At 40.6% G+C, this 11058-nt stretch overlaps 1 protein-coding gene across 3 annotated transcripts in view; it reads right to left on the bottom strand.

Moving 5' to 3' along the window:
* Positions 1-845: 845 nt before the first annotated feature.
* fto (FTO alpha-ketoglutarate dependent dioxygenase) overlaps positions 846-11058 on the bottom strand; it is a 172731-nt gene continuing 162518 nt past the window's right edge. For 2 of the 3 annotated variants that reach the window (XM_047363956.1, XM_047363957.1), the window contains exons 10-11: positions 3283-3423; positions 846-2340 (exon numbers count right to left, since the gene is read on the bottom strand). In XM_047363956.1, the coding sequence (XP_047219912.1) occupies positions 2201-2340; positions 3283-3423 (281 nt within the window). In that variant the 3' untranslated portion in view covers positions 846-2200. The remainder of the gene's footprint in view (positions 2341-3282; positions 3424-11058) is intronic. The other variant, XM_047363958.1, reaches the window with a different exon arrangement.

Here is an 11058-nt window from a genome sequence, read left to right as displayed (position 1 = left end):
AAGTAGGTCATTGTTGAAGGAATGACATAAGGAATACAGTTTTACAACAAGCCATATAGGGGACATAGTAAACAGGTGGAAGAAGGTGCTCCGGCCAGATGAGACTAAAATAATACTTTCTGACCAACATGCAAAATGGTATGAGAGGCGCACCAACACAGCACATCATCCTGTACATATCACCCCCCATCTAAAAGCTGAGGTGATTATTTTATTTAGAAGAGATGGAAGATGGTCAGATTTGATGGGAGGACATAGAAAGCCAGACACAGGGCTTTTGGAGAAGAAACCCAGTTAGAGGCTGCAAAACACTTATGACCAATCTGCAGCATACAGCCAAAGCTACAATGAAATGGTTTTAGATCAACGCATATTCATGTGTTAGAATGGCTAGGTCAAAGTCCAGACATAAAATATCTCAAGTATTGGACTAGAAAACAAAAACTCTTAATTTCATCACATTAACTTGGGATTTTTATTCCAACAAAGAATAGGGAAAAACCTCTCTAAATGTGCAAAGCTGGTAGAGACATACCCAGAAAGACACAAAGCTGTAATAGAAATACAAATAAATGACACACTTTTCAGATTATTATTAGTAAAAACAAATTAAAACCATGGATGAAATTCAGAGTCTTGCCAATTAGATTTATGGAATCTAATTGAGATAAACATAGAAATGTACAACAGTCACGTAATAGTGACAAGTTGGAAGGAGACGCAGACATACAGGGGACCGACATTAAGTACAACTCAAATGCGAAATGCGTTTTGTACCTGTGTGTGTTGGATTGAGCAAGAATACAATAACAAAAAAATAAATAAAAGGACCCAGACTCATTGGATAAAACATATTTTTTTATTTACTGCCATTCCTACTGCTTCAGACATACAAGCCGAGGCGTCAGGAGCACAGAGCGAGTCAAACAAGTCAACACTGCTGCTGATCAACAAACAAATCTCCCTGACAATAAAACAACCAAAAGCGAAGAGAGAGAAGAAGTAAAAAAAAACAGCGATTGGCAACCATTAACATGTTGGAAAAAAACCTTAGAAGTAAAAAAAGGAGTGCATTCTGCATTTTTCATAGCAAACATCATCTCTAATTCTCCATGAACTAGATAGAGAGAGAAATCAAGCTAGCAGAGCTGCTAAACCACTTTGACGTCGGCCCTCTTCCTCAACCCGTTTTTGCAGCTTTTCTGAAAGTGGATTTTGTCAGAAGCTCCGGATCTTTCTCTCACTCTCTTGGATGGCCCGCAGCATTACAGGGGAACGTGGTGCTGTACACGCTTTAAGAGTAATTAAAACCGACTGAACAGCTGTAATTATGAGAAACGGCGGTTGTGTTCCGGGTCATTCTATCAGAGCTGCCTTTCATCAGAGCAGAGGAAGAAGGGGTTCTTCTGCAGCGCTCCGTTTCTTCGTCTTCATGAACAAACAACTGGCAGGCATCCTGCAGGGCTCACACACACTATCACATTCACACATGTGCGCCTTCATGTAGGCACGTGGGGGAGAGCGCGTGCACAAAAAAACACATAAAAGCCATTGACCGATCACATGTATAGTCGCATTGGTAAACGTACACACAAACACACACACGCAAACAGGCACATTCGCAAAGCAAAATGGCACAAGCACTCCACTGGACCACAAACACTTCATGTTTTCCACCAGATGACATTCAGAACTTACTTATCATAGTCTCTCTTTGGTCTCTTCAGGCTCATTCCACTTCTGAACACAATAAAACCGGGTTACACTATTCACAAGTGAAGAATGCAATACCATGTGAGCAAAGTGCGGTTTCTTACCAATCTATACTGTATCATAACACTGTGAGACAAGCAGAAAGCATAAAGGTATGTACTGTTCTGTGACTACTGAGAAGGAGTCAATCCATTGATAAAAGCATGTTTTGATTACATGAGATTAAGCAACAGAGTACACAGAAATAATAAATAGTTACACAATGAATGCTAACACTGAAATGCAGATTCCACATATGTTTTGTTAGATTGTTGTGATACTGCTAGCTTGATGCTAAGCTCTGTGTTGTTAGCATGTTACTGAAGCACTACTCTGAATATAAGATGGTGGTCTGGTTTTTGCTTCCAAACAAGTTGGAGTGACTGGAATGCCGATTACGGCTGGGATAGCGGTAGGTGAAGGAGAGGGAAGGGTGCAGATTCCCCAATCAAAAGGAATTCAACCATGATGGGATCACAACAAATGTAGCATCCATCGTCTGTCTCCTCAAGCTGATGTGGGGACCATTCAGAGAAGCTGGTGGGTTGATTTCTTTTATCCTTAGTTCCTTTATCTGTCCTTCACATCCTGATGGAGTGGAAACAAATAAAATAAAAACAGAAACATAAAAAATATTCTTATTTTTTTCTGGTATTTATTATTGTCAACTGTTGAGGCTGAACATGGACTCATTGATTTATTAAGCTCTCAGTTTAGTTTAAAACTACAGCGGATGCACATTCTCCTGCAAAACTATTGAATTGAAAGAAGAATTTGAAAATATTCAGTCTCTAGTCTAGGGCATGCAAAGCTGGTGCAAAGAGCCATACACCAAAGGTATTTTAAATGTAATTACAGTGAAAATAGAAATACAATTCCATTGCACTTTTCAGATTTTAATTTTTAACAAGATTTGAAAGCCACACATCATTTTCCTATATAAGAAAATCAATTTCAGTTTGTTGTAATGCAACTAGAGAACTTCAAGAAAAATAGATAGACTAGAAAATAGACAGCTTTAAAGAAGTTGCCTATCTGACTGTTTCTTTTTAATTGGCTCTTTTTACATGGACTAAACTAAAATCCAGACTTTTAAAAAAACATATTTTTGTCTATACTTACAGGAACCTATAATTATTGAAACCAACACCAGAATTATTTTCATTTTAATTTTCCTTTTTTAAGTTGATAAAATGTTCGGGAACCCCTTATATAGTAATTTATGGGTATATGTTTCCCTTGGGTTATAAATAAGACACACAGTCCCGCTTGTTTTAGCCACTGCCCCCTAAGCTTTACAAGGACCCATGTGAAGTGACAGGGATTGTAAGGGAGGGAGAAAAAATCTAATCTCCAAATCTTACTCGACTAAATAAATGTACTCAAATTAAAGGTTGGATTTTTCTATGTTTTTGTGTGAGATTATGCTACTGCAAAAAAAGATGACCAAGGCATTTTTATACATCATTAAAAGTTGATTAAATTTAGATATTTTCATTCAGTGAGTATGTATATTTATTTTGGGCCCACCTCCATAGCAGTGACTCCACTCTGCTAATGATATCAGCCAGATCAAAGGGCAGAGGCATGCCGGGGTCATCCACACCCCAGAAGGGTCGGTCCACTGGGGCCTCCTCGAGGGGTAACGTCTGGGCCAGACTCGAGTGGCACCTGAGGCGATAGGACACAGGAAATACACAGAACCATTAACTCCTCCCTTACATTAGAACTAATTGGTAGAGACACACATTAGGCCCGACGGACTAAAGACTTTCTGCTGGTGCAATCAACAACAGTAAATCTGTTGCAGTTGGAGATAAATGCAGGTTATTCTTTCATATTTGCTGATTAGGAGGAGTTCAGTTTGTCTTTGTCTCTTTTGTGTAAAAGAGACTGGAAGGCATTCTAATTTCATACCTTTGTCTTGAACACTTGAACTGATTTTGGCAATATAGATACACTTTCAAGCCAGTAAAGCTTCCAGAACCACATATAGCTGAGACAAATGGGAAAAGTGATGTCAGAACATTTTTCTTAGGCGATGAATGGCTGCGACAGAATAAAAGTGATGATAAGACATGATATCATGCATCATGATTAATGCCCTATTCATTTCACACACACAAAGAGCTCCACACAGCAGGATACTTTCATAAGAACATCACTCTTTGTTGCTGCAGTGAGAAATCCAGCCTCTTCGTGTAACAGCATGATTGTTGTGTGATTAATAATCGGAGGTCAGCTGTAATTTCTACAGTATGTTGAACCCCCACAGACCTCGGACACATCTTTTGTCAGACCTGTGTAAATATTTACTGCTGTGACTCTGTGTTGCTCACTGCTGTCATTGTAAATCTGCCCTCCCTCTGCCTCCTGACAGACGAAAGTGACCCCTGACCTGGAGGTGCAACAGGGAGAGGCTGGAGATGGCATTTTGTATGTAACGTGTATAGTGTGTGCTTCCTGAGCCACAAGGCCAGCTATATTCCCTACTCGGTCAATTATGCCAACGTCTGTCATATCTCTTTACCAAAGCCACACACACCCAACCACCAACACCACCTTGTGGCCAGTGACTGAGGGGAGGGCATGAAGGAGACCAAGAGAAAGATATGGGGGTCGGTTATGGATGGGATGAGGGGATGTTAAAGATGTTAGGGGACAGCCGGGGGCTGCCACAATTTGTCGTAATATATTTTCTCCAGAGCCACTTAATGTTCAACTGGCTCTCAGCCTAAGTGATGCATTTTTGGTGCGGTTAGCCCTTTAAACGGCTGCCGCATTACGGTGGTGAGGAGCAGCATTAACATCCACTGTCCAATATATCTTTTGGCGTTCTGGATCAGGGCCTGATAATAGCATCTGTTAACATGCACTAAGTACCATTATGTAGCACATCACTTCATAAATAATACGATTAAGTGACCTTGGGGCTTTGCGACGAGCCGTGTGTTTAAATGTTCTCATCATTTATTTAGGGTGCGAATTAAAGGAAGCACCACTTAAGAGAGGGAGGATGAAGACATGGCTGGCATACTGATCTCCGCAGTGTTTGAGTGTAAACTGACCCAGACAGCAAACGCACATACACACTGTGCAATTCTGCTGACATCAGCTTATAGACACCACAGGCCAGGGGAAGCCATGCTTTTGATTCGGTCTGATTAAGTATTCATGCAGCATAGCTATGAAAGAACTCACTTTTTCCTGCTGCCCTGAGTCATAATGAAAGGCTACATAGCGTGAAACCCCGACTGGCCACCTTCAACAGAGCTGCTGCATTTATTTGACAAGGGATCTTGCAACATTTGCAAGCAAACAGAAGGCTCCTGGTTTACCAGAGATATAAAAGATATTGAGGCTGGAAGACTATCAAAGATAATATAGTGAAGGTAATTCAGCACACACTTTTACACAATCTACCACTGTTTCCCAAATACCGTCCCCTGACTGTTAAAATGGAACCAAACAAAAAGTCAATACCGGGCGAGGTGCCTTAAGCTCTCCAGGGCTCTCACTAGATATTCTGTGTAAGTCACAAACAAGGCCCAGTGAAAGACTTTCCCATGGCAGAACAGTCCACCTTAAAGTTAAGGTCAAAGACAAAGAAGTGCGTGTGTGTGTGTGTATGTGTTCAGTGGTGTTGGAAAGGGAGGGCTTTAAAGGAGGTAGAGAATGTGTTTGTGAGTCCAGGCTGTTCCAATGGATTAACCCCAGACAGATATGGGCCTAACTATCCCATCTGGCGCTCGGTCAAGAGAGATTGGCAATACAATCACTCATTTCAATTTGCCCTGAAACCCTATAGCCTGGCAGGCCCCTGCTCAAATGGTATGCTAATGCAAAAGGTATCTAGAACTCTATCGCCTCAATTCCACAGAGGCTTGTACCTCCGTGCAGCACAGTGCACTTGAACTGCGGCTGGAGCAGCAGCTCCACGGCCCTCACTGCAATAAGGGCCCAAGCCCCCTTTGCGCTCAAACTAACCACTTTAGCTAAAGTGAGTGTTAATTATGGACAGGCAAAGCAGTCAATAAAAGGTTAATGTAAAAGTCAAAGGATAAATTCCTTTAAGCATTGCATCATTCCACCATCTTTGCAACCAACACACTGCTCACAGGTCTCCTAATCAATACGTTTTACTGTAATGCGCTCCCTATCGATTTCCTCCCCCTGCGCTCCATGGTCCAAGCTCCATCACTTGGTTGGATAAAGGAAGGGGAGGAAAGGCGGGGGGGAGAGAAAACCGAATAAATAAAATGATTAACCTCAGCTTCACTTAGTTGTTTCACTCTTGGAGTCTATCTGAAAGGCTTGTCAGAAGAGTGCAGGGTGGTCCAATATCATCTCTGCCATCAGATCACAACCATCCCGGCCAGCCCAATCATCAGCATCATCAGTCCACTCAATATCTGGTCGGTGTGTAATTGTGTAGCAGTACACTCAAACGGGGTCATACATTAAAAGGCCCCACTCTCTTAACAGGGTGAAAATCCACCTAATAGACAACATCAGTGCTTCCGACTCAAGCAATTACACTGATAAATGCACAATTGTGTCAGGCAAAGTGAAAAGAACCAGGAGAATGTAGATAAGAGACAACACTTATTGCATTATTGCTACAGAAGGTCATTTGTAACCACAAGGGATTACAGCACGTGGGCTGCCTGACACAGGACATCATTTTACAAAATACCAGTGACCTGTTGTTTTCTGCAAAATTCAAAGAAATTACTTCAACTAGGCATGGGCCAGTTACATGTATTAAGGCAAAGCAACATTTTAGAAAGTCACAGATCAAAACCACTAAAGGTTTCTGTGGTACCAGTGCTACAGTTTGATGATGCCAGAGAATGTCCTGGTGTGACTGGAGTTTCCAGTTGTGTAGCGCAAAGTTACTCCACACTGCCCCTCCCTTATCTGTTTCAGCGTACTACTATTAACACCTAAAGATTACTGTAATGTGGAAATTCATGGGGTTTAAATCTTCCACCACTTGAATAATAATAAAACAATATAATTTACAATAAAATAGTGTTTATTATAAAATAATGTAATAATAAAAAAACAAATGAGTCTTTTAAAACGAAAGACAAAAGCTGACCCCAACTTTAAAATTTTCTGACTACTAGTGACTAAAGTAGAATTTAATTCTTGTTTTTTTTTGACAATATATTTAACTGAAAAAAATAGTATAAGAGAATGATGATATATGTTGACACATTTGCCCATGTTTTCTAACTCTCCATTTGCCACTATTAAATAAATGTTTTAGAACCCATTGACCTTTGAAGATAGGCAGCAGCCCCTTCATTAACCTGCAATGATTAATCGGGTATGGTAAATAATGGTTCAATGTTATATTATAACTGTAATAATCTAAATGTTACATAATGCTATTGCTTTTCTGCTTCAAATAAAAGCTATTATAGTCATGCTACATGTTTGTGTTTCAAATGTTTGTGTTATTATCAAGAAATATTTTCAAGGTTATCTTACCATTAAAATCGTACATCTACCCATGTACAACAGCCATATTAGACTTTTAAATTTGTAACTATAGCTACCTGAGTGGTTTGTTTTTTACACAGCACATTAAAAGACACCAGCAGACCGCAGTATTAACATAGTGAACAAAGAACCATCTCAAAAGTATGTCCTTCCTTGCCCATAAACTTAACCACACCAAAAGATAAAACTTGTACAAAGATACATCAAACATCAATCAATCAGCCATATCACTTCTTGATCTGTATTACATGCCTCTGCTGATCAAGGGAAGTGAAATACCTCAGATCACCTGCTTCCTCATACTCTGCCTGTGTTTCATCCAGCTCTCCAGAAAGTTTTGCGCAGGTGTGAACTTTTATGGTTTTGGCAGCCTGAGTGCCCAAGAGCTGAGAATGCAATCAAACAAGTCATGAAAAAACAGGCATGAGTCTCATAAATCAGCCTGCCCCTGAAGCTAGGGCATGCAATCATGCTCCAAGGGAAAAGGAGAATGAAAGAAGCATATTATCTATGTACTTTTGGTATGTACGCAATGTTGTTTGCAAAATTAGTGATTTAGCACATCTCTTTTATGTTAGGCAGTTACGCATTTTAATGAGCGAAAGACAGACAGGTTGATTGCTTCTTATCCGGGTACTAATCTTTTGGTATTGTGCAAGATATAAGAAATAAATTCAGAGGGAAAAACCTGTGCACTTTCAAGCTTTGAATCTCAACCTATACCACCCAGGACTTAAAAAGCCATGTGAACCCTGATGGTTGTCATCATTAGAGCCCTTAGATCAACACACAACACCCCAAATATCTATTAGAAGATTTATTACCATATTTAGCTTCAAATGTGAAGTGCTGTGGAATATAAACCAACCAGTAGAAACTAAAGCAGGGGGAGGTCCAGGTTTTAACAGTTTCCTTAAGATCAAGCAAATGCTATTGTGTCTGTAGACGGCTGCTGACTGTACATTTTGTGTGAGGTGGGCAAGTTTGTTGAGGGAATCAGAGAGGGTGGGGGCATCATCAAATGCATGACATATGTTCCTTTCATTTTGATTCCCTCTAAGGAGCCTAGGGTAATAAAACTAACATCTGATGCACTCTTTTTTTCCCCTTTAATTAATGGTTACAGTGACTGCAAAAAGGGGCATTAGCAAGAGGGCTTGTTTTAAACCCCTACCTTTCCACCCACGTGCCACTTACGACTTTGCTGCTGCTGGAAACAATGATTCTGTCGGAGTAAATGGGTACCTGTGGGTGGGGTTGCCCCTATCCTCAGACTCTGTGAGGTCTCACCTCTACCAGCTGCAGTCTATATTGCTCATTAAACCACATGAAACAAATAAGGTTCGTTGTTGGCCTCTTAAACTAGCTTCAAACCCAAGACTGTGGGTAACAAGAGAGTCTAAGGCAAAGTCAGAGAAGTTATGTTATACCTTCACAGTCTTTGCCTGTTTTACGCCCAGAGCATTTGATGTGGCCTGGCTGGCTGCCCTGTCTGAAGCTGGGTGAACCAGATGTAACACAAAAACACACACAAAGCTAGGTAGACGCTTAAGTCAGCCATCATAATTGAAGGCAATAAAGCACTTGCAGCCTGGAAGTGCAAAGGAGGCAATGCTCCTCAACTGCAGCTACTGCTCTCAAAAACCAGGTGGACATCTATTAGGTGCTTAACAGCATAACAAATTACCAAACACCCCAGCCTGCTCTTTCTCCTCCTGAGGGTACTGGATGGAATGTGGCCTAATGTCAACACAGGCGCAAAATTTATGAGCGAACAACTATTGTTCAAATGCAATCAGGTTGTAATAAAAAAAAAGAGGCAGAAAAAAGGACAAATAGATAGGGTCCTCCTGGCAGTTTACTCTTTCAGCAAGTAGAGGAGAGACAGATCACCCCTTAAGGCTGAAGGAGAGAAACAGTTTAAGTGTGTGTGCGTTCAAGGTTGACTCGGTAAGAATGAGAACGATTGTGACTTTTGGCCTCCTTGCCACCTGTATCTGGCTGAAAAGTGATTTAACAAGAGCACACAGCTGAAAGGAGAAGAACAAGAAATAAAAGACAAGCTAAAAGAAAGTTTCACCCAGTATAACTGTGTAGTGATGGGGTGCCAAAAATACCACAATGAAACATTTGGATGTGTACAGGCAAAACTGATTAGACTTGGTTCTGACCAGACACAGACGTTTATCCGGATGACGTTCATTCATAAAGCTCTTGGGAGAAAGTGGGACAATAGCAAGACTTGATGGTAAGGGTAAAACGGGTTACAAGCCTAAGAGTGATTGCACTTTTTAACAGCTCAGGTTTACAGAGGCTATAAATCTTACGTTAGCAAACAGGCTTCATTAAGAACATGCTTAATGTGGCATTGGGAGCACTAACGCTTATTTTTTTCATGGCGGTTGCATGTCTTTTGTCGTGAAAACGTGTTGTGGAAGTGATATTGTAAAACTATCATTTTTAAAAGCTTTATCCCTCCCCTTCCCTTGTTGCTCTGTTCCTCTCGGCCAAGTGTTAGCGCCTTGTGGGCATCATCTGAACAGTGCAATAAAGCTGGTGATGGATGAGATCTACTGCTATAGCAACACACCCCAGCCATTGGACAACACCTGACCGCAGTCACATGATAAGGTCGAGCTAACACCGGCACAATTCCCACCTGTCTTCATGCGACAATGGCGGGGTCAATCTAACTCAGCCAATTATAGTGTACTGTATCTTAAATGGACAAGGTATAAGTCATCCTTGTAGCTGCAGGGAATGTGGTGTTAAGTTCTGCAGCTTTTGTGTAAAGCAAACTGTGAGATAGAAGCTTTAAACTGTTGCAAAACAGATATCAGGTTTCAAAAATGTGTGTATTAAACTGCTTTACAAGAAAAACAGAGTGACATACAGCAAAGGTTCTGTTTTCCTTTAAACAAACCATGGGAACAAACAGCACAGCCTTCAAGAGCAGGAAGCACCTTTGAATAAACATGAGATTTTATTTAAACAGCATACAAGAAGTCACGTTGCTGCTGACACTCCTTGAGATCATATCATACATAGGCTTTGCCAATATATGACGTTAAATCCTTCTTGATGAGACGGTCGTGAATTATGCTCATTAGTTGGAAGGGTCTAGGAGGAGGCTATGTAATGCTCATCTAAAGAAATCTTAGTAATAAAGCAAAATGGACACTCTGCTTATATATTAATCATAAAAAAATATATTGTTAGATAATCAGGGAATAAATGGAATCCCAATACACTATATGCTACAATTTGTTGTTGGTGCAATGTTGGGGAGTCAGTCAAAGCTCTTTTAGTCTATGACATTTCAACAAACAAAGGAGTGGCGCTGTACGAGAAAACGTTAATCCGCAAAACGTCAATAAGAAAACTACCTTTACTTTCTTTGTTTAATCTGCACGACACAATCCTACTTTTGCTTTACTTCCTCAGAAAACCAACAACAAACAAAGTCCCAAATTCACTCAAGCATAACACAGAATGTGTGTGCATTCATGCATGAGCTGTGCGTTTGTGCCAGAGGAGAGCTTTCTGCCAGGTGTTTGAACTTCTGCATCACCAGGTACTCCTGCTGCGAGAACACGAGTTTTTTTTTCACCCTATTAAGTAAATAGTGTAATCAAAGGGGCCTCTGCATAAAAAAAAAAAGAAGAAAAGAAAAATTGTGAACACCCAGCAATTTGTTTGGAAGAGCAGTCAGGTTAAGCCTTAAGGCACTGCACCAAACACTATGCAATGGACTAATGAAGTGAGTAATGGAATGAATACCTGTCTGTTCAGTTG

The sequence above is a fragment of the Girardinichthys multiradiatus genome, chromosome 4 (assembly GCF_021462225.1).
Source record: "Girardinichthys multiradiatus isolate DD_20200921_A chromosome 4, DD_fGirMul_XY1, whole genome shotgun sequence".
In the NCBI taxonomy this organism is placed as follows: Eukaryota; Metazoa; Chordata; class Actinopteri; order Cyprinodontiformes; family Goodeidae; genus Girardinichthys; species Girardinichthys multiradiatus.
The sequence above is the reverse complement of the archived record's forward strand: the minus strand, read 5'-3'. Positions and strand labels throughout refer to the sequence as shown.